General features: G+C 38.7%; 5 protein-coding genes across 7 annotated transcripts in view; 3 read left to right on the top strand and 2 right to left on the bottom strand.

The window, feature by feature from the left end:
* LOC132193608 (centrosome-associated protein 350-like) overlaps window positions 1–13,701 on the top strand; it is a 117,313-nt gene extending 103,612 nt beyond the window's left edge. For both annotated transcript variants that reach the window (XM_059614377.1, XM_059614378.1), the window contains 19 exons: window positions 1,420–1,659; window positions 3,116–3,319; window positions 3,449–4,824; window positions 4,876–5,055; window positions 5,114–5,273; window positions 5,328–5,432; window positions 5,483–5,601; window positions 5,659–5,783; window positions 5,835–6,069; window positions 6,122–6,386; window positions 6,442–6,574; window positions 6,629–6,876; window positions 6,931–7,091; window positions 7,149–8,065; window positions 8,134–8,285; window positions 9,336–9,418; window positions 10,900–11,067; window positions 11,799–12,079; window positions 12,431–13,701. In XM_059614377.1, the coding sequence (XP_059470360.1) occupies window positions 1,420–1,659; window positions 3,116–3,319; window positions 3,449–4,824; window positions 4,876–5,055; window positions 5,114–5,273; window positions 5,328–5,432; window positions 5,483–5,601; window positions 5,659–5,783; window positions 5,835–6,069; window positions 6,122–6,386; window positions 6,442–6,574; window positions 6,629–6,876; window positions 6,931–7,091; window positions 7,149–8,065; window positions 8,134–8,285; window positions 9,336–9,418; window positions 10,900–11,067; window positions 11,799–12,079; window positions 12,431–12,842 (5,564 nt within the window). In that variant the 3' untranslated portion in view covers window positions 12,843–13,701. The remainder of the gene's footprint in view (window positions 1–1,419; window positions 1,660–3,115; window positions 3,320–3,448; window positions 4,825–4,875; window positions 5,056–5,113; window positions 5,274–5,327; window positions 5,433–5,482; window positions 5,602–5,658; window positions 5,784–5,834; window positions 6,070–6,121; window positions 6,387–6,441; window positions 6,575–6,628; window positions 6,877–6,930; window positions 7,092–7,148; window positions 8,066–8,133; window positions 8,286–9,335; window positions 9,419–10,899; window positions 11,068–11,798; window positions 12,080–12,430) is intronic.
* Window positions 12,864–15,766, bottom strand: LOC132193616 (uncharacterized). 2 transcript variants are annotated; one of them, XM_059614390.1, is made up of 9 exons: window positions 15,682–15,766; window positions 15,373–15,474; window positions 15,141–15,306; window positions 14,985–15,082; window positions 14,742–14,923; window positions 14,375–14,625; window positions 14,027–14,322; window positions 13,732–13,972; window positions 12,864–13,490 (listed from the first exon to the last, which is right to left on the bottom strand). In XM_059614390.1, exons 2-9 carry the CDS (start codon window positions 15,406–15,408, stop codon window positions 13,342–13,344), a joined length of 1,419 nt encoding a protein of 472 aa, XP_059470373.1. In that variant the 5' UTR covers window positions 15,409–15,474; window positions 15,682–15,766; the 3' UTR covers window positions 12,864–13,341. The 2 variants fall into 2 exon arrangements, with proteins under 2 accessions (XP_059470373.1, XP_059470374.1); XM_059614391.1 differs by having other exon boundaries at window positions 15,675–15,730.
* A 15-nt stretch (window positions 15,767–15,781) lies between these two features.
* Window positions 15,782–17,209, top strand: LOC132193620 (ubiquinone biosynthesis protein COQ4 homolog, mitochondrial). The gene is made up of 6 exons (XM_059614395.1): window positions 15,782–15,936; window positions 16,135–16,350; window positions 16,412–16,611; window positions 16,663–16,792; window positions 16,849–16,942; window positions 17,003–17,209. The coding sequence occupies exons 1-6, from the start codon at window positions 15,894–15,896 to the stop codon at window positions 17,157–17,159; spliced, it is 840 nt and encodes a 279-aa protein (XP_059470378.1). The 5' UTR covers window positions 15,782–15,893; the 3' UTR covers window positions 17,160–17,209.
* Window positions 16,985–18,826, bottom strand: LOC132193618 (E3 ubiquitin-protein ligase CCNB1IP1-like). The gene is made up of 6 exons (XM_059614393.1): window positions 18,620–18,826; window positions 18,198–18,501; window positions 17,927–18,137; window positions 17,776–17,867; window positions 17,465–17,717; window positions 16,985–17,400 (listed from the first exon to the last, which is right to left on the bottom strand). Exons 2-6 carry the CDS (start codon window positions 18,414–18,416, stop codon window positions 17,303–17,305), a joined length of 873 nt encoding a protein of 290 aa, XP_059470376.1. The 5' UTR covers window positions 18,417–18,501; window positions 18,620–18,826; the 3' UTR covers window positions 16,985–17,302.
* On the top strand, window positions 17,269–22,478 carry LOC132193612 (zinc finger protein 569-like). The gene is made up of 8 exons (XM_059614385.1): window positions 17,269–17,410; window positions 17,468–19,059; window positions 19,162–19,383; window positions 19,442–19,613; window positions 19,695–20,797; window positions 21,112–21,557; window positions 21,607–21,781; window positions 21,912–22,478. Exons 2-8 carry the CDS (start codon window positions 19,018–19,020, stop codon window positions 22,353–22,355), a joined length of 2,604 nt encoding a protein of 867 aa, XP_059470368.1. The 5' UTR covers window positions 17,269–17,410; window positions 17,468–19,017; the 3' UTR covers window positions 22,356–22,478.
* The last annotated feature ends 211 nt before the right edge of the window (window positions 22,479–22,689 follow it).

Here is a 22,689-nt window from a genome sequence, read left to right as displayed (position 1 = left end):
AAGAATTTTACCAATCAGGAGTTGATTTATGTTTTTTTAATTAAAAATCGGCTTTTTTTAGTTGTTCTCCAATACCTTTATTGGATCTTGTGTAATTTTAAAATATTATTTTTAGAGTTAGAAAACTATGATTTTCAAACTCTTATTCTATTTTAAGATCATGGGTATTTTTTTTAACAATTTTAACCTAAACAGAATAGAAAATGAGCGAATAATTTAGGATTCAACTCATTTAGCCCATCGCGTCCTGACCGTGTCAATTAAATTTGACTCACTTAGGAAATCTATCTGGTCCCAACCTAATTTTTAGAAATCAGCTGTCGATACCGAGAAGCTGTTCTTCTTCTCCTCTCAGACGTTCTGAATTTCTCATCAGCACCCAAGGCACTTTTTGTCTTTCGGTGGGAAAATTATCGTCAAGATCAAAACAGGAGCGTCTCTCACGAAGTATCAAACGGTGCATCATAATTACACATTAGTCAAATTTTACACGATAATCGCCCCAAAAATTCCTGCGACGCCTCTCGCGAGCAGTGAAAGCTGTCGATCGACCGACCTCTGCCTATCAGGGTTGATGATAAATCAGAGCGCAATTAATACGAAAAAAATTTGAGTGTAATTACAGCGCGCGCCGATTTTTAATAGCCCCGCAATTATAAATCCGAAAAATAGCATTCGCCGTTTGTCGGTGTATTTTTTACTACGCGTAACTCATTAAGTTTCTGATCGATTTTGACGCGAAAAATGTGGTACTACTTGACCGAAGCAGGTCAACTGCAGCCATTAATCGGCCGGTGAACAACCCTGATTATTGCCTTTCAATTTGTCGGGACCGATTGATCGCCGCAAGTCACGCAACCTGATCTTTATACTTTTGCCAAATATTTAATTTGCCAATTACAAAATTAATATACCATTTACCATAGTATTTGGTAAAAAAAATTGGCTTGATAAATTATGAATTGTATAAAATAAAATAAAAATAAATTATTGAAACTTAAAAAAAAATCATGACAAACTCGTAGTTTTAATATTATATAATTAAAATAAATTTATTTATTTTTAAGAATGCTTTATTTTAATTTGAAATGCATAAATTTTAATTGTTTTTTTATTAATAATTTATAATTAATTAATTATTATTTTCAAAAGGTTTTTTGTTAATTGAAATGAAAATCATTGCGTTAAGCTACCTGATATATTTTTACTCGGGATTGAAAGTAATTATTAAATAATATAGTCAAAGAGCCCACTTCTTTATTGATAATTTGTTTTTAAAAAAAGCTTTATTGATTGGGAGCTCAGTCTTTATGCAAAGGGTAAAGGGTAATATCTATTAAATTCATTAAATTAACAATTGATCAGATCTTGCTTGAATAAAATTTAAATTTTATGCATTTTCTTCTTCTTCTGTTTCAGTTGCAAAAGTTATCAGCCCTCCAACTAGAGACCAGCCGAGGAAAGTCACCCCCGTTGCGAACGTTGTGAAGAAACGACCTCTCAACGTGCGGAAGCCCAAAATCAAGACTTCTCGGGAGGCGACGGTTCCGAGCCCAGACGAAAATCTCTTCAAATCATCCCTGCCCAGATACCTGGTGTCCTCCAAGGCCACAAGAAAAACGCCCTCGCCGCCTCCGAAGCCCGTAAAAAATAAACCAGGTAATGATTTTGCATGAAAAAGCGACGGGGGCCTATTTAATAATAATAATGCATCAACAATCGACTCTCGCAGTAGCGAGGCATGAAAAATTGAAAATGAGCCGCGGCCCCCCTTGCAGCATTCTTTGTTGAAAATAATTTTCGTCCGGCAGCAAAAAGAAAATTAAAAGAGGCTGACAGATAAAATATTCGCCATGCACGTCGCTCACGCGCCGAACCAAATTGTCCGTGGATAATATTTTTTTTCTACTGGTTTCACTTTTTATTTCGGTGTTATTTGCGAGTACGTGAGTTTATCGCAAAATTAGGGAGATTTAATTTTGCTGCTTATTTCAAATAGCTGAGAGGGAAGAAAGCTCTCTTTGCTTTATATTGTGTGCGGGCCTCGCTCTTTGTTCATGTTCATTCATCTTCGGCAATTTATTCCGATTCGAGCGGGATAAGAGCGGTAATTTTGCATGCCAATAAGTCTGCTCGCTGACTCGGCTCATTCTTTTTCAAAACTTCACTTATTTTTATCAAGATTGAGGTGTTTAAAAATGGAAGCCACGCATAGGCTATAGTAAAAATAATCCATAATTATTTGAATGCAAAATGAAAACTTAAATAGCACAAAATGTCATTGATATATGGCAAAAAATTGCACTTCAAAGATCTCGGCGGAAAATAAATTTAAATATAGAATTATCCTAGTTTTTTATATATTTTTTTTCAATATTTTAAAGCTACTCTTTCTTTAAAATATATTTAATTTAAAAAAAATTAAAATTTATTTAATTTAGTTTATAATATATAATTTAATTATTTAATTATCAACAGGCTTTCTCTTCCCATAATATAAACACATAATATGTTAGGTTTATAATTATTTTATTCAAAAATCATAGATATTAAAAATATAGTAAACAGTCAGAATTATACAGTATAAGAACTGTATTTAATAATATGTTTAAGAAGTTTTCCCTGGATTTACTAAAACTTTGAAGAATGGAATAAATACCAAAATTTTGACCTTTAAGAAATTAATTGTAAGTTACTCAAAAGTTAGTCCTTTTGTGACACAAAATTGATTTGAAATTGATTTCCTAATAAAAATCCAAAATTTTGGTATGTTTTTCCATTCTTAAAAGCCAAGTTTTTAATTCAATTTAATTTTATAATTATCAGTTTTCCATTCAAATTACAAAAAATAAAAAGTATAATAATATTATCTTGGTTGATTTGTATTGATATGCAAAATATAACATCATTTTATTAATTCATCAGAATGCATTAGCTGCTTTAGTCACATTGTAAGAAACAATTTTACTGAAACGAAACTCTCTTCGGCATCTGCTGGAGAGCGCTTGAAGTAGCAGCGCGGACTTGATTTTTTTTTTCGCTCTCCTCTTTCTTTGCTGCTTGTGTTGTTGTATATTTTTTTTTTCTAAAAGCCGCTCTGCCTCTTCGTTTTCAGAAATCACTCCCTCGACGTGGCGACAAGATTTGAAAATCCTGAAGGAAATTAAAACGACGGAAAATCAGAACAAGAACAATGACGTTTACAGCGATGATTTCGAGTCTGAGGATGAGAAGGACAACGCGGAAAATAAGCAGAATAGGCAGGAAAAGCCCAAGAAAACACCAGTGAGATTTGTCTTCAAAGCCAAGTCTCCTCCAGGTAATTAATTATTTTTTATTTGAAAATTATTATAGTCTGTTAATTGGCTTAATTTTATTTGTATTGAATTGTAGCATTAATTTTTTTTATTTTAATTTAACTGAATTTAAAATCAATTAAAATCAACAGCACCAAAAATGCCGGAGCCCAAGGTGAGGCACTACGACCCTGTGCAGGTGAAAAAGTACATCAGCCAACAGAGACGACAGCGACTGCAGGAAAAAAGCAAAATTGAAAAGGACAAGCAAAACAAGGAGGAGAAAACCAAGCAGCAACTTTTCCAACTGCAGAACAGAACGAAGCAAATACTAGAGGCGAACGTGAAACAAAGCAAGCATACCCAGGAGGAACACAAATCTGCAGAGGAGAAATACTTTTCCCAGTCTCCAGTTGTGATGAAAGACTTGCAGTTGAATTTCAACAATTTGAAGTCGCCGTCCGTCTCGAGCAGGCACTCCTCAATGCGGGAGTCAAGCAACAACAGATTGTCTGATGAATTCATTAAAGACTTTGTCAACCTTCATCAGCCTCGTCCAGCCCACCAGGAAATCCTCAGCCGAACTAATTTACTGATGGACGAAGTCTCAACCTGCATCAAGGCAAATTCAGCAGCCACAAAAATCCAGGCTGCCTTTCGAGGGCATCTTGTCCGAAAGCGAATGTCTCGGAGAGTAAAACAGAGCGTGAAGGCTGCACCGCCGAAATTTGTGCCTTCTTTTGAGTTCCTGGAAAAGTGCCTGAGAGAAACCAAGCCGGACCCTTTCAGTTTTATCCAAACCGTGAAAAGAAAATTGTCTGAAGCGGCCAATTTGGGTGCTGAAAAAATCAAACTGAAATCACCGGAAAAAAGCAAATCAGAGGAGGAAAACAATAAGTACGAAAGTGACTTTGAAAGCTCCGACCTTTCCATTTCTCCGAGCGAGGAAATCATCATAGGCTCCGATTCAAGACCAGGTTCTCGTCATTCTCTGGTGTCAATTACACCAGACCGGAATGAGGAGATTTCCAAAATAGCGGCCAAAGAGTCGTCGTCGTCAGTGACGTCCGTCAGTTCACCCTCACAATTGGTGCCGCCCAATGTGGGTTTGGTTGTTCAGGGGGACGTTTTGAATGGCCAGAGACCGGCTTCGGGCCCAGAAGGTCAGTCTGCAAGTTCTGCCAGCACAATCAGTTCCTCGTCAATACAGTCAGAAGTGTCTGCCAAGTCCGTGGAGAGGAGTCAAGGAGACGCTAAAATGGTCTCGTACACAGTCTACCAATCTGGAAGGAAAACCATCAAGGTGCCGCACCTCAAGAAGCCGGCCATGAATCTCTTTGAGACGCCGCCGGTCAGCGAAATCAGAGCCTGCTTCCAGAACAAGAGCATTGAGGAGCTCGAAGCCTCCATCATAGCAGGCTTCACCAGGCTAGGAGAGGAAATGAATGCAACGAGGGCTCTTTTTAACTTGCCCCTGCCATTGATGGAGCCTCCGAAAATTTCTCCCAAAAAACCCCCAACGCTTCAAGTATTTAAAAAAAACTACTCTCTTTGTAAATTTTAAATGTATTATTTTTAGGACGTCTTGCCTCAGTTGACAACAACCTTGGAAAATATTTGCTTAGTCGTTCCTAAATTGACTGAAAAAGCTCAGAATCTCATTCCGAAATCTCCGTCGATTGATGAGGAAGGAACGGAAGGGGACGATATTGACGATATCAAGGATGATTCAGAAATTTCGTCATCAACAATCACAGAGGTTTGATTACTATTTTGCTTTGATTTTTTGGATTTATATTTTCTTCTCAACTTCCCAGGACAAGAAGGATGCTGAAGTGATTTCGGAGAAAACGTCTTCCGGTGGTTTACCAAGAGTAACGGAAGCCATCATGGAGTTTGAGATGAGTGTGCAATCAGCCCAAGGCAGCTTAAAAATTTTGGCTGAACAAGAATCTGTTGAAGAGATTAGTGAACGAGGTTTGATCTGAGAATTCCTTATGGGTTTTATATATTTATCCAAATTTCTTGTAGACTATTCATCAAAGTTTGAGGAGGAAAGTGAAATTGCCGAAGATTTGCCACCTGGAAGTGACACACCTACTGTGTCTGATGTCCTGACAGAAATTAATGGACAAGGTATTATAAAAATTTAATGGAAACTTGCGTTCTAATTTGCTATTGTGTAGATCGACCTCATAGACTATCAAAGTCTAAAAGTTTGAGTTCGACCAAGGATTCTCCAAAATACTCCTCTGGTGGGAGTGGAGGAGACCAAGATTCGTTCACAGTTTTCTCTTTGGCTATGGTAAGTTTTAATTACGAACATAATTTGAAATCACTTATCAAATTTGAAAAAAATTAGTTTCAGCAGCTTGTGAGAGATCAGGAGCTGCGAGCTCGTCAACAGAGAGCTCTCTTGAAACAGCGAGAGGATGCAATTTACGAAAAGAGCAAAGCTGAGCTCATTTTTTTAGAAAATCAGAAAAAGTAAAATTTTATTTAAACAATTGAGACAAATTAATCATGTGATATTTCTAGGGAGATGCGTCTTCAGGGGACTGAGAATTTGATACCAGGGATAAAAAAGCGGCAAAGGGCAATCCTTTTGCGTTTGAACCAAGAGAGGGATGAAATCAAAAGATTGCGTGAATCCCACAAAATTGCTTCACAGGAGAGGAAGCTGATGTTGCAGCAGCAGCACCACATTGCCAAAATGAAATTGGCAGCCAAGGAAATCGCTCACAAACTTCACGGGAAAGACCTCTCCACTAAAGTAATTATTTATTTTTGTTAATTTAGTCAAAAATATTATGTCTTTTTTTCAGTCTCAACGCCTGCTGGAGCCATCTCGATGGGCAGTTCCCGAGCTGAGCGAAGAAGAAAGTAGTGGAGCGTCGATCTCGTTGGACACAAGTGACCTTTCCCAGAGCAAAGCAAGTTCAGGAGCTGAGGACACAGGGACTGGAAGCTTGAGAGATGTGCTTAACGGATTGAAAAGGGGAGAAAAAGGAAAAAGGCAGTCTGAATCAAAAGGCAAGGAAAAGGCTGCAAAGTTGCAAAAACATGACACAAAGCAAAGTGCTTACAATGGTATGGTTTTTTTATTTCTTATGAAACAATGGGTTTGATTATTAAAATTCCTCAGACCAAAGTACTTCTCCAGTTCAACCTTCTGTTGAAGTTACTCAGAGTGCAACAATTCCTGAATCGATTGACAGTGCTCAAGAATCAAATCAGATTGTTGTCCGAACTGATTCTGAAATTTATGAGCCACAAAGGTATAAATTGAATTTTCATTTCAATTTTTCCTCTAAACTATTTTATTTTTGCAGTCCGACACCAATCGAAGTTTCCTCCTTGGAAGCAGCAACAAAAGACTTAGAAGTAAGTAAGGAGGCGAGTACCATTGCTACCCAACAAGAGGCGTCTTCTTCGGCTCAAGAGTTGTCTCAGGAGAGCAGCGCCAAGAGCGTGAAGACTCCTATTACAATCAAAGTGCCCCTGTCCCCACGCCTGCACAACCGACAAAAGAGACGACATTCGAGTGGATCAGATGAATCCATAGTCCTTTCACAGAATGGTACATTTAGAAGTTTTTCCATCAAGATTTGCAATTATAAACTTTATATTTTAGAAACTGCTTCGGAGCAAAGCGACGTTGAGAGTCGGATTTGCGCACTCCAGGAGCAACTGAGGAGGCGCAAAATGGAGGCTGAGAGACTGCGAAAAGAACAGAAACGATGCCACAGAGAACGCCTGAGGGCCAAGGAGCAATCCCTTTTGAAACAAATTCAAGTAATATACTATTAATTATTTCAAAAACCAAATTTTATCATTTATTTTTAATGATAGGCATATGACACGTACATCCAAGAAACAAGACGGGAACTCGAACAGGAGTTTGAGAATGGCAACAGCGTCAAGCCGCAAATCAAGCATCCCCGAGTGGCTGAAAAAGTGCGCCCGGTGAAAATGGACAATTTTGAAACAGTGGTTGCGGAGGTCAAGATCACTGAGCAATTGAAGATTGTTGAATCTGAAATTAAAGAGGTGTCAACACATGAAAGCTCAGAAGTGAAGGAGGAACTCTCTGCCAACGTCAAAAGCACTGAAAGTGAAAAAGTTTCAAGTCCGCCAGAAGTTCTGAGTGAGGTTGAAGTCAGCGAAGAAAGTGAAATTATCAAAACTGAGGTGGAAGACGAAGAGTCAACAGTCGAAAATGTGTCAGAGGAGAAAGAAGAGGAAAAAAGTGAAGAGAGAACCATGACCCCTGAAGTTCTTGACCAAGATTTGACGCCAGTCCTTACTTCCGAGAACATTCCTGACATTCCAACTGATTTAAACGTCTCTAAACTGGAAACTGCTAAGACCCTCGAAGAAGAAGAAGAAGAAGATGCAGAGGACACAGTTAACGAGGAAACTCTTATTTCCGAAGCAGTTGACGAAGCATTGGCAAAATGTGAAGCAGTCAGTCCTGTGAGCATCGAAGGCTCACAAGCCAGTGTTGAGACAACAATCGAAACTCCGCGAAAGTCCTCATCAGTCTCTGAAATTGTTGAGGAGCAGCAGATTTTGGCCAGCGTCGCCAGCCTGAAGAAAATCGTGGACGAGGAAGAAGTGGACAAAATCACAGACTGTTTGATGAGGAGGCTGCTCGAAGACACTCTCCGTCTGGCCCAAGCAGACCGGGAGGAGGGGAAGGAGAAAAGTCTGCGGGAGGAGTTGGAGGTGGTGACAGCGGAAACGGTTAAAGAGCCAGAGCCAGAGAGGTCAGTATTTCTTTTGGGAAGGTCAAGAGCGCAATTTGGTTTGACGATTGAATGAATTTATTGCGCAGGGTCAAGTCCATTAGTCCGCCGACCAGCAGCATCTTGGACCGGGTGCATTCGCTGCTGGCGGAGAACGGCGCCGGCTCGCCCAGGGACAAGAACAGGCCCCAAGACTTCATGGGACTGACTTTTGTTGAGGACTCGCTTTCTCCAGAGCCAGGTAAAAAATTTATTTCGATTTCAAGCGGCAAAAAATGCTAACGTTTGAGCTCTCATTGGCGGCGAATTGTTCGATTCGGATTGGGTGTTACTTTTTTCATCTCGCCTGTTTATTTCAGAATCGATGTCCAATTGGGGTGAAAGGTAAAACTCAAATTGGAATGGTTTCGATTTCAACGCATGTCCCACTAAAATATAATTAATTTTTAAGGCTTCTTCAAAATCAGATTTGCAATTAATGAAATTAATTTATTTTATTAACTTATGAAATTTTCGTTTGATTTAATTACTCATTTATAGATTGAATTAAAATAATAATAAATAAAAAAATGCTTTATTTTCAATCAAAAAATTTTAAATTTTATATATTTATCCACTAACTTGGATTTGTAATGAAATAAATCTCTGACTTTTCAATAATTCATTAAAAATGTTTTTCCCCCCCTAAGAATTAGCAAATTTTGAGGAGCCTTTTGAATGAACCAACAATTCCATTAACACCCCAATTAACTGTAAATGAAATTAACCAGAAACTAATTTTGGACAGCTGCATAACTTAATAACTTTTAACTATTTCCGAATGCAATTTATATTGACTTGAGCCGCCACTAATCATTTACCAAACATAACAGTCGTTCTTTCATTCTTGTGCCGTGACTGGTCTGACCCGCGGGGTTAAGACTGTAAAATTGGTACCGCAATTTGCATGCGTTAACAACTCATTCATGCGGCCGCGTGTTTACCCGCATAAAATTTCATCTCTCGGCTGCGTAAAGAGCACAAGGTTGTGACAGTGCGTGCGGCGTAGAAAATTTAATCCCGAATTGATAAGATATCCAAAATAAAAAACAACATCAATTCGCACTGCTCCTCTCCTTGTGCCTCGCAGATGCAGCGCAATTATTCTTTTTTTCACCAAATCAAAATTTGTTATTACTCCCGAAAGCCTCCTCACTCGACGTGAATTTTAATATTGCCTTGCAAGTCGATAAAGAAAAGCGAGGCACACTTTATTGCAGTACTTAGAAGGCTTTCTTGTATGCATTTTAAGGGTTTGAGGTGCCTGGAGTGTGTGAAGAAATCCTGTCTGCAGCTTCGCCCATCGTGATTTCGCCGCCAACTTCGCTTCAAAAGGTGAGCAAATTTTTCTTTTAAATCTTGATAATTTTGAATTTTTTTTTAATAATATTATGATTTAAAATTTCTGGAATTATCATTTGGAAAGATTATCAATATTGATATTACGGGATGACTAATGTTTCTGTAATTCTGATAAGGGGCAATAATAAGTGTCAGAAGAATTTACACAATTATAAGAAATACAGCAATAATTATTCTTAAATTAATTTCAAATTCTGGATAGAAGATTTAACTGTTTTTTTCGTTAAAGAATTAAAAATGAAAAGGAAAATAATGAAAAATGAGTATCTGTAATTTAAAAAAAAAAAAACAGCAGAGATTTTAATATTTAAATGTAAAAAAAATTCAAAGATTTTACAGTTTTAAAAAGTTGACAGCGAAAATTTAAGGAAATATTTAGAGAATCAAAGTAAAAGTAATCTTCTGGTGAAAACAGCAACAAAATTTTAGCATCGGCATGATTTCTTCCTCTTAACGTAGTAAATTCAAGCGTTCTAAAAATTTAAAAAAAAAAACTAAAAGGTCGACAAGCATCGCGTCTAGTGTCAAACCCATAATCTCTAAAATAAAGAGCACATTTCATACTAAATTTTTGTTTGCGCTTTATAGTTTTTAAAATAATTTTTTTAATTCTACTTTTCTTTTGTTAAAAATAAATTCATGCTCTGCAAAAAAAATCTGGAATTTCATGTCAAAACTTTTCGTTCTATATCGCGTTAAAGTTTCCAGATCAAAGCTTCTTATTTTGAATAAGAAAAAAATTGAAGAAAATAATCCCATTTTTTCTTCTTTTTACTTTTTTCGCTTTGCTTTCACTTAATGAAGTGCCGAGAGCAACGAGTCAATGATGATTGTCACTGTCTCTGGCTTTTGCCAAAAAGATCCAATTGAGATGAATGGTGGCGGCGGGGCGCGCGGAGTGCGAACCTGGCGTGTGCCCCTCGACTTTTTTCTTCGGACGGTTCGACGGCGGCGTCGATCCGCCGGCTTAGTCACTTATTTCTATAATTAGAGGCGCGTTTTATTTTGTCTGGTCAGCAGCATATTGAGCCGCGAGAGTAGCGGTGGAAGAAGCACGGCCGCGGCCACGTAAACAACAACTTTGTTGTTTCGGCCGCAGCTCTGAAATCGCGACTTTTGTTCCGAAATCCAGTTTTCGTCCGACCGACCATTCATTGCGCGCGGTCGGTCCGCCGCATAATTTTATGGGCCGTAATGAGCGAGGGGTGATCAGAAATAGATGTCTGTCGCCTCTGAAATAGACCCGACTGTCTGCCTCCGCCGCCGCAGCTTCGATCGTCGATTTTGCCGATCGGCTGCTTCCGATCGTCCCCATGCAGCGCGCGTAGGGGCCGCGAAATGGGCCGGGGCGCCTCGAGCTCCCGCCGCTGGTTAAAGGTCCTTTTTTTCGCCAAATAATTTTGTTTTCTTCTTAAAACTTGATCATTTTGATTATGTTCAAAATTTAATCGCAGGTGGATCTGCAGGAGGGTCTGAAAGAGGACAAGACTGAGGCGGCGTCCAAAGAGGAGCCGGGCAAGGACGACCCTGCGCAGGAGTGGTTCGACGAAGACTTTGGACTCAGCAGCACCCGCAAAGAGGCCGAACAACTCAGACTCAAGCAGCTCCAAATTGAGCAGGAGGTAAGCATTTTTTATTTTTATAATACAAAAAAGCCTTATCAAAAGGTGAATTAATTACTTTAATGAATTGAAAAAATATTGAAATTTCATTGAAATTTTAGTTTTTTATTTTAAATTGTTCAAATTATTTTAATATTATCTTTTTATCAAAATTTCTTACTTATAATAAGAAAAATTTTCAGATAAATTTACTTTTTTTAGTTTTTTATTTATAATTTTTTTTAAATTGAATTTAAATAGATAAATTAAAAATAATTGAACAATAAATGTTAAATCTTCAATACACATTTTTCAGTACATTAAGTACATAGCAGTTTCTGTTTCATTAATTTTTTTCTTATTCTTTTCAATTCATTATTTTAATTAAAAAAAAATTCTATTAATTTACAAATTTTAGTACATTCTTTTCAATTTTATTTATTTAAATTGGTTGCTTTTTACAGTAGAACTGACAATTTGTTGAAAAATTAAACAAAAATTTTCATACATCATTTCATTGTATAATGAGATCATCAGAAGAACATAAACTAAATTAAAGTTAAAAGTTTTTTATTATTATTTTGTGTATAGGAAGCATTGAAAGAAATGCAGAATGCAAAACATGAATGAATATTTTTTTTAATAATTAATTCTTTCTCAAATTTTTATTGAATTATATTCCTTTCTTTTAGTATACAAAATAAAATGCCATTTACTTTGTGCTGATTGGTGTTAATTAATCGATGTTGCAGATTCAACTACTGCAGTCGCAGCAGTTCTCATATTGCTATGTGCGCGAAATTCCGAACAAGCCACCACCGCCGTACACCCCTCCGGGCGAAACGCCGCGCAGCCAGGATGACGACTCTCTGTCAGTGGCGGTGCCCAACACCAAGGAGGAGATCCTCCCTCTGGTGCTCACTGCCACTGAGAGGTTTTACCACGCCAGACTCGCTGGCAGAGACCTCGGCGCGGTCCAGCCGCTGGTGACAGAGAACGAGGACCCCAACGAGCCGCACGCCATTTATAACAGGCGAGTTTTTTTACAAACATTTCCACTTCACACTTTTTTTAGATTAACATTGTAATTTCTTAGACCAGAGATACATATTTAAAATAGCGAATTTAAAAAAAAAATGGAGCAAAATATATGTTATAAAATAATGTTATTTCTTAAATTTACTATCATTCTGATATTTTAAGATTATTTAATAAATATTTAAAAATTTGGTTGGTACAAAGAAGAATGATTTCAACTTCAAAAGAGAAAAAATTGAAAAATGAATGTTAAAAATTCCTTATCTATAGGAATTTTTTAAGATTTCTATCTATTTTTATCAGATATTATAAATATTTTATAATGTTTCCTTAATTATCATTGCAGATTCTTGTCAGACCTTGGAAAACAACTTGTTGAAGAGGCGTACAGCCTGCCAGAAGAAAATCTGTCTCCGTGGTTGGAGCCGGCGTCGGTCAAGCGACGGAATGAACTCCTGCGCCCGAAAAGTCTGCAGGAGTTGCAGTTGCGGGTGGAGAACCAAGTGTGCAATCTTTTCGGCTTCACCGAGAGACGCCGGAAGGAAAAGCTCATCATTCGGTGGAGCCGAAAGCGGCGCGACCACGTGGACGAGTTGCTGGTGCGGGAGGCGCAAGAGGAGGAGCAGGCGTGGACCAACTACGAGATGGACGAGGCGGCCGTCAAGAGCCAGCTGGTCGACACCATTTTCAATCAGGTGCTCAGAGACACCGTTGCCGAGGTGGAGAAAGAGTTCCGACAAAAGTACGGCCAGAGTTGATCGAAATGACAAACGTGACAATGAAAGAGAATCGTAAATGTCTTTATTAGCATTTCGGGGCTAAAGTAAACACCGTCATATCAATTCAATGCCGTCACACATAAAATCTCTCAAATTAAATAGAACAAAAATACAATACAATTTTTCCCAAATATTTTCTCATCAAATGTATTTTATAATAATATCTCTCATTGTAAAAAATGAATCTCTCTGCTATCAACTACTATGACACATAAGTATATACGTTTCACAATTGTCACGTTCCTGTACGGAGGACACCACACTTGGGAAAACTATCGCTATCATTCTGTGGAATGCTTGGCATTTCTCGATTAAAAATAATTATTACTCTGTGTTGCATTGCCCTGAGAACGACTTTTGTCGGCGTCACACAAAAATACTCGTCGGAAGAAGGTGTCTCTATCGTAAAATGGCATATCAAAAAATATTCGAGTTGAGCATCTGTTACAAAAGAAGAGAGTGCGAAGAGGTGGAGTGCCTACTCATGCACATAAGTGGCGTTGATGGCCGACGGTTGCAAAATGACTAAACTCTGGTAGCCCTCTTGCCCGGCAAACTCGCCCATTGCGTCGCCAGCGGTCATAATCGAGATGGCCTGACCCTGCATGGCCTCTGGCAAGAAGATCACTGCGAAGAGAAAACAAAATATTAATTGAAACCAAAGACAATTTTTCCCCTGAAGTAAAGCGGCCCTTGTTTAAAAAATAATGTAATGAGTTGTGATAATCCTTGTTTGCTTGTGTTTTGTGTTTTAACAAACGGACGAATGATTACATAGATTGTGTATTAAAAATAAGCAGATCATTCCAATAATGAAGAGTTTTTACTAAAATTGAAATGAATTTGCTTTGATTGTTGTTGAACCTACTGGGAAAGGCCGATTCTGAGTTGGGAGTGACGTCGACTGGCCCTGGGTTGGTCGACGCTGGACCGAGAACAGTGAAGGTTTTGGTCTGGGGTGGAGATTCAACACTGGCAGTCACTTTGACCATGCTGGGGCCCAATACGGAGGGGCAGTCAATCGAGAGTGGGTTCCACATTTCGTTGCGGTTCTGCAGGTACTGGCTGATGCTTGAAGAGTCAAGCTGATAGTCGTCTGTCTCGCTTTTCTAAAATTCCAACAATTATTCTAGGTGAAATCTTTAGGAAGTTGATTAACTTACGTTAAATTCTTCATTGTCTGTGTATTCAGTGTGAGATCCGTTTAAAGCTGCCACTTCCTGGTGGTAGATTCCTGAGTTGCTCAGTTCTTCGTCGTCGTCATCGTCTTCCATTTTGAAGTAGATTGCATTTGCGTCTTCCGACCTCTCCAGCGATTGTTCCTCACTTATCAGGGCGTCATGGACGTCCAAGTTACTTGCACTTTTTCCCGGCGAAATCGAGTTTTTTGAACTCGAAATTTTGTGTCCTTTGCTCTTCAGCATTTCCTTCACTTTGGACACCAAAGAGAAGCTGCATCCTATCAAGAAAGATGAAATTAAATTGTACTCTTAATTAATTTTATCTCTTACCAGTGACCAATGAGATGAACTTGTGGCACAGACATCTATGAGTGTTGAAGGTCAACATTTCTGTGACCACCTTCCTGAGCAATTGCTGATTCTGGAGAGAATTTTTGCGCCACGAATCGACCTTGTCGTACATCGTGATGGCCAGTCGAACGCACGATTCCTTGCAGCAAGCTTCAGTGGCAACGCTGTGAATCGGCATGAGAGGTATTTTCGGGATGCGTTTTCCACCGAGGCGTTTGATGCGAGGACCCCTGTTTGCAAAATTTGTTTTTATTGAAATTTATACATTTTATAATTAAATGGGAAAATGATACTGATTGATTAAAACGTGTGATTTTCCTGTGTTTCATGGGAAAAAATCAATTACTTTTCAGGTCCAGTTTTGAGATCCTTGTGAAGGAAGTTGTTTGAGTACATAAGGAGCTTCTGGCTGGCCCTTTCGCAAAGTCCCAATTCCTGCCGGACGTGAATCCTGTGCTCCAGAATGAACTGTTCAAAACCCTCCGCCCTGAGCATTCGCAGCACCCGCTTATCACCCTTTTCCCTGCTCTGTGGACAAAATAATCAAGCATTAATTAACAATTTTTTTTACTAATTTTTTTTATCTTACCTCCGTGGATATGTAGCTTTTGTGGACTTGCGCCTCCCTGTGCAGTTGCAGCAGACTTATTGCTCTTTCCCGAGATCCTTCGCATGGAAAATCTTCATCTGAGGAAGTTTAAAAACACATTTAATTCAGTAATTGCAATTTTTAGATCATTTTAACCATCTCCTCCCGTGATGAAGCGTTGCATGCACCCGCAGGACTTGATTTTGAAAGCTGGGCAAAACAGCTTTTCTGCCTCAGGGTCTCCGAGGTCATCAGCTACCAGTTGGGCAAACGCAGCCGCGTCCACTAAGTATTGCTCCTTGTTTGTGTACTTGTTCATGCTCTGGAATAACAATTGAGGAATCAATTAACAAAATCTATGCATTTCAAGTTTTGTTGATAACTTTACCAGCTTTTTCCTGAACTTGCTGTTTGTGAAATCCATTTTTCTTCCCAACCAAGAATTCTTCAGCGCACTCAAAAGCGCATCAGGTACCTGAATTCACTTTCCCTGGAAGAAAGTGAAAATTTTGAAATGCCAGTTTCCAAGAGCAGAAGTCCTTGAACTTTAGAAGATGGTTCGTAACACAACATTAGCAAATTTCTTGCTAATTTATAATGAAATCGAAACAAGCGACTTCTATGTCGAGAAACTAAATAGAAATTCAAGCAAATAATCAAGTTCTAATTCATAAAAAGCAAAAAACCGACCGCTTACCTCCCGTGATTTTCTATTATTTACAAACAGATCGCCATTTTCCTTAAAAAATGTTTTTCCCCCACCACCTACGTCTGGCCTTTTGTTCTTCATCGAGCTTCTCGAGGGCGCCGTAGCACCGCGAAATTTAAAAACCAAAACATTGAAGTGTGCAAAGAGTTATTGTCAAGGTTAAAAAGTATTTAATAATTGTTTAATCTCTCCTGGCAAAAATGTTTTTAACGTCTCGAAAAATTCTACAAGAATCTTGGAGCTGTAAGTAATTTTAAAAAATCCATAAATAATGTCATTTTTTAACAGTTTTCCTTTATTTCTTCCTTATATGCTCTGTGTTATCATTGTGTATTATTGTAATTCTCATTACGTAACTACTTAATTTGATTTAATAATAGTAAAGTAATATTTTTCTATTCTGAATTATAATTAAAATTTTAAATTTCTATCAATTTTAAGGGCGCAGCTTTGTAGCGAGGAGACAAAGGATAAGTAATGCAACCGCAGCGGACGAACAACCACACGAAAGTGACGATTCAACAACTTCAGGCTCTGCAGATGACAATCCATACCTTGCCGACTTTGAAAAACATTATATTCCTTCAACGCCAGCTCAAAAGCTGATTTTGTCAGCTGGCTCAGCAATAATCACGCTTTTGAACCCAGGACGGCCAGGTTTAATAAAAATAATTAATTTGTCTTTTTAAATTTTCAATTATAAAATTAAAATTTGCAGATGCTCTCGGAGTGTTTGGTGAGACTTCTGGGCAACTGGCATTGCAGAGGATGCACGAAAAAATGATGGCAAGCAACGAAGGTCAGCAGATTTTGCTTGAAAAACCCCGAATCAACTCAAGAACTGTTGATCTCGATGCGCTTAAGAAACTTCCACCAAACACTTTTGGTCGGGCTTACATCAAGTTTCTGGAAGACAATGTACATTTTTATTTTGTATTGGTTTAGATCAAATTTTAAGTTTAATTTTAGAAAGTGACTCCAGATACCAGGACGCCTGTCCAGTTTGTTGATGATATTGAATTAGCGTATGTGATGCAGAGGTACAGAGAAGTTCACGATTTAGTCCACACCGTCCTTGGCATGCCAACAAACATGCTAGGTTTGCTTTAAAAAATTTATTCTTCCGTAATCAATTAATATAAATAATAATTGTAGGCGAAGTTGCTGTGAAATGGGTGGAAGGAATCCAGACTGGTCTGCCAATGTGCATGAGCGGTGCCATCCTTGGACCCTTGCGTTTCAAAACAAAGTAGTTGACAATTAAACTCTAAATCAGTTACTTTAAATTAATTTGTACCATTTATTTCAGACAAAGGCAACGCTATTTAAAGTCATACCTTCCGTGGGCTCTTTCAACAGCAAAAAATGCAGAATTTCTGCTTAACGTTTATTATGAAAAACGTTGGGAACAACCTATGGGCGAACTTCTTCGAGAAATCAAGATTGAGCCCTTCATTGAAATTTAATTAAATATAAAGTGATTTACTTTAACTTTAACAGAATTACTAATGCTTAATTTTTTTTAAATCAAAACATTTTTCTCTTCAAGAGATAAAAACCAGTCGATTTTGATGCATACTCTAATTGCATTTAAATCAAGAACATCAAATCACTTATCCATTCTGGGAGCCTTTGGTGCCATGAAAGGGGTGAAATCCAAAGGACTGCCACTGTCGCGAATTGGTGCCACAGGTTTGAAGCTGAAACCTGAAATTGTGTGAGTGTTTTTATTATTATTTTTTTAAGAATTTAATTATCTTGAAAATCTCACCAGCAATGTCGGGCTGTTTTCTTCTACCAGGGGCCCCCATTGTCTGGGTGTTGCTCCTCCGTGGAGTAAAATTGCCTGGTTGCATTTGGACGTTCAAGTGCATCTGGCTACTAGGTTGGCGCCGAGGCAAGAGGTCATTCATGGTTTTCGGAGTGATCGAGTACACATTTCTGTCATCGGAAGACTCGGGAAGATAATTCACTTGATTGTTGGAAGAGTGAAGATTGGCCTTTCGAATTGCATTGCAAGCGCTCTGAAAATTTTAATTCTGAATTTAGAATGACGGTAATAATTATTGAAAATAATCACACATGCAGCTTTTGGTTCTCGCGATTTTTCTCTGCCATCTTCTGCGCAGATTCCTCAAGCTTGTTCAGCAAATTCATTTTTTCCCTCTCCAATTCTGGAAGGTATTTAAACAATAGTTGTAAATTTATAGCCATTATAATTTTAAATGTTAACCTTCAACTTTTTTCTTCAGCAAACAAACTTCTTGCTGGATTTTGGCCACCAGTATTTCATAAGAGCTCTCTAACTTGCTCAACTTTTCTTTGTAACTCTTAATCACACTTTCTTGATACTTCTTGGTCAGGTTATTCTGGTACGTCCAGAACGAAAACGACCTATTTACAATGTCCATCACGATTTCAGGACTCAAACCGGTGAGCACCATCTGCAAAATGCAAAAATTATTATTTGAAAAATTCATAAAAAGAAAAATCAAATTTTGAACCGATTTGAAATGCTCGGACGGATTCAGGTCGGCCTTGACAATGTCCGAGGAGTGGTTGAGAGGTGTCCCGCAAACCGGACATTTTGCATTAGGGCTGTTTCGTAACTCTTTGATGCCATCCTCTTGGCAAAAGACGTGGGAACAGCTTGTTACCCAGGCAGTCTTCTTCAAAGGCTTAAGGCACGACTTCGAGTTGCAGATCAAATCGCTGTCAGCCATGGCGAGAGTAGAGTGGAGTATACCTTGCGAATAACGATAACACCCGCCTCTGTGCAATGAATTATTTTCTAGTTGTCAGGAAAAACTGAAATCACAGTGTTACATTTAACAATGGAAAAAAATTTAGAAGCAAAAAACAACACCTAAAAAAATCATTAAAGTCAGACCGTTTATGGGCAAGAATGTTCAAAAAAAATTCTTACATTTATTTTGTATATTTTGTTTTACGTAATTTGCCGAATGTATGTAAATCAGATGAAGAAGATGCATGGCAGTTTCCTTAAGTCTTATGTCTTATTGCCTAAAGTTGATTACACGAGGCACTCGTTTTGTGTTTTCAAAATTCTTTTATTGACTCGCCATGCTGTCGAATCCAATCGGAATGTAGATTCAAGGGGGCGTGGCACGCTTCGTTTGTTTTGTTGTTTACAATTTACAAAAGTTTTCTTCCCGCTTCGCGAAATATTCGGGAAAAAGACTTTTCGTGTTTATTTTCGGGAATATTTCTTAGCCGTGCTTCCCGTCATAAACGATTTGTAAACAATTCTTCTCAAGACACGTATGGGAGAGAGCAGGGAAAGAGCAAAAAAAGCTAAATTTAATGAGCATGAGCACTCAGGAAGCCGAGCCACCCACCAAGAAAGTGAGTAAAATCTCATTTTTTTGTAAAATAATAATTATGAGTTTAATCATTCTTTAATAGTGTATTTAATGGTTACTAATTTTCTTTAATCTTTTATTCCAGCTAAAAACATTCAAGTCGCCTGGATCGCCAAGACGCGATAATAAATCTATTTGGGAACTGGCGAACAGCAAGAAACGATGTTTCATCTGTACCAAACTCCTCGTTGGCAACCCCAGCTTCTTGCAGAAAGCCCTGACAAAGCATTCCAACATATCGTTTGCCACTTGCTTGAGAACAATCGCCGATAACAAATTTCCTCTGAAGATTGAGCGAGACGACAGAGTAAAAGTTCACACCAGCTTGCTTGTTCCCCCATTAAATTAGCATATTATTTCCTCAGTGTTGCAGCAGCTGCGCGTCGCTTCTCCAGAAAAGGGCTTCCCTGCTGAGGGATCTAGATGTGGTGAATAACACTCTGTTTGCTCATTTGAAGGCAAGCAGCGCTGTCCGTGCTCTTTGGGATCGCAAAAATAATTCATCCAATGATGACGGCAGCATTGAAATTGAGTCGGGTAGAAACAAAATTACATCTCATTCTTAAATTTGAGTAGTTTTATGGATCCTATGGTTAATTTTATTTTATTTGTTTGTAGTGAGCATTTCGCCAGTGAACGATGACTCGAAAGTCTCTAAGAATGCAGCCGAACCTCCTAGCCAAGTGATCTACCAATGTGGCTCTTGCAAAAAGTTGTTCTATGACATCAAAGAACTCAGCGGGCACAACTGCCTTGGCAAGAAGGCAGCAACTTTCACTGTTCCTTCGTCAATGAATACCGTGCGGAGTTACCCTTGTGTCAAGTGCAACGCCACCTTCACCACTGTACTGGCGCTTTCCTCCCACGCCAAAACACACGAGTCGCCGGCCAAATTGGAAAAGTTTTCCTACTCCGAGTGCAAAAAATGCAAACTCTTCTTCCCAAACCAGGAGCGGCTGAAGGAGCACAAGGAAACGCACAACAAGTTCCAGTGTTCCAGCTGCAAAAATCAGTTCAAGGACAGAGAGGCCTTCGACAAACATATCTCTCTGCTGGCCAAACTGCAGCCTGACTTTTGTATTACCTGCAACAAAATTTTTGACTCCAAAGAATTGCTCACTTCCCACCTGCTTGAAACTCATGGCGAAAGCAACCCTTCTTCCTCGGAACACATGGCCCTTAGAGTGGTTTACGCCTGTACCTGCTGCAACAGTGAGCTCCCGGATGCCAAAAATATGAAAGAACACAAATTAGTCCACAAAGCCATCAGCCTGGAGGACTTAAAGGAGGAAATCGAATACATCCAGTTGGACAATGACGAAGAACCACAGTGTGACGCTCCCTTGGAAATGGAGGAAGCGAAGCCAACCCCGTTCATAGCAACCAGCCTAGACCATAGCTACTCCATGGACCTACCTGAACCTCAGGTTGAATCTTTGGATGCTGGTGATGAATGCCAGACCGAAGATGAGCCTCAAGAGAAAGAATCTGAAAAAGTGGTAGAGGAAAAAGTTGAGGAAAAGCAGATTAAGCCGTGTATTTATGAATGTGGAATGTGCGACGTCAGGGCGAACAGCATTCAAAACCTACTTGAGCATTTCCAAATGCACAAAGACCAGCCAATCAGCTGCAAACACTGCAAAATCAAAATGCCCACAATCTCCGCTTTGTCCAAACATCTGCAGTACCACGTCAAATCTGGACAAGGAATAGAATGTTTGGTAAGTTTCTTACCGAAAATATAATTTGACAAATAAATTATTATTGTAAGGGAAATAAAAAATTATGAAAGAATGATAGTATAGACAAATCTCAAATAACAAAATTAGCAAGCAAAAAAAAGCCATGGTTAGGAGAAATATGCTATGATTATTATGAAGTTTATCTCTTTAAATAAGATAATTTTTTTTCTATGTTATCATATTACTTCTTCAAACTCTCCTCACAATATTATTGTTAGCTATGGAAAAGATTTACCTGTTAATTTAATTTTTTTCCATTCCTTTAAACAAATATTGAATTTCCAAAATTTCAGATTTGTCGGGCGCCGTTGACGTCCAAGGACCACTTGATGAAGCACATGCATGACGTGCACAAACTGAAGCAGCAGTGCATGTACTGTGGAGAGCAGTTCCAATACACCACCGAGGTCTCGACCCACAAAAATTTGCACCCCGAGTCGCGCCATTACATGTGCCTTTTCTGCGATGAACGATTCGCTACCATGGTGCAGCTGGACAAGCACCAGAACCTGCTGCACCGCGACCCAAAATGCAACGTCTGCGGCAAGGAAATACTAGACCGCAGGAAGCTCCGAGAGCACGAATTGCGGCACCATAAAGAGCTCAATCCGTGCACTCTGTGTGAACGAATATTCAAAACTTCAAGCGGTCTGAAGAACCACATGGCCACGCACACTGGCGAGTACAAGTACATTTGTGACATCTGCAAGAAGGGTTTCTGCAGCAGGAACATCTTCAGGTATTTGTTTGAATTTTTCAACGGAAAAAACTTCATTATGTATTTTTAGGGAGCATGTCAACAACCACCTCGAATATCCAGAGATGCTCTACAAGTGCAGATATTGTGATAAGCAATTTTCTTATCAAGGCTCATGGTGGATTCATGAGAAGTGGCACAAAAACCCCTTCCCTTACCAGTGCAAGTTGTGTGGCAAGCGTCTCAGACATTCTTCAATACTGGCGGTAATATATATTTTTATATTCGCTTATTTGAACAAATTAAAATCACAGAAATTTTTCTTTAAATTAAATTTAAAAAATATTATTTTGTTATTTTTAAAAGTACTTCTTTTAAATTTATTTTTGTTTTTAGACTCATATGAGAAAACACCGAGGAGAAAAACCTTACAAGTGTCCTCATTGCAACTTGTCAGTCACGAGCGCCAGCACCATCAAGCGCCACATAATGCTGCACACTGGCAAGTACGACTACAACTGCCTGGAATGCAATAAAGGCTTCACTACCAAGCAGAAGTATCACCAGCACAGATACGTTGTCCACGGCATCAGCATACCCATCAAGAGGAAAATGCCGTACAAGATCAGCCTAGGCATTCCAAACCAGCCAGGTAACAGTTACGACAACGAAACTTTGGTCGATGACGATGCGGAACTTCATTACATCATTGAAGACTTGGAGGGTGCTGGTGAAGTTGTTCTTCAAAATGTGCTTGAAATTGAAGCTGATGAACAGCAACAGGCTGTTGCTGCTCTAACGTTACTAGAAGAAAACTCATCGTGGACTGACGGGAGATAAATTAAGGGGAGAAATTGCATATTTCATGCCGTTATCCCCACAAATATGTCAAAATAAGTAATATCTTTTTTGATTTTACTCAATAAATTTATATCGGATGAAAACGTCAACTTATTTATTTTCAAGCTCTAAGTTCTATTATTTTACGCTTATATTGTGTATATTATGTCTCTGTTTGATGGCGTTTAATATACAGACAATATATGTAGTAAGGATTTTTTTTCATTTATCGCTTTTGCGTGGGTGCAAAGTGCACCCAAGAAGACCATTTCTTTGATCTTCCCGCTTTATAACTTAATGTGCCACGCCCCCATTTTTGCAAAAAAAAAAAACA

The sequence above is a fragment of the Neocloeon triangulifer genome, unplaced genomic scaffold, assembly GCF_031216515.1.
Source record: "Neocloeon triangulifer isolate White Clay Creek 2 clone unplaced genomic scaffold, ASM3121651v1 ptg000004l, whole genome shotgun sequence".
Classification (NCBI taxonomy): domain Eukaryota; kingdom Metazoa; phylum Arthropoda; class Insecta; order Ephemeroptera; family Baetidae; genus Neocloeon; species Neocloeon triangulifer.
The sequence above is the reverse complement of the archived record's forward strand: the minus strand, read 5'-3'. Positions and strand labels throughout refer to the sequence as shown.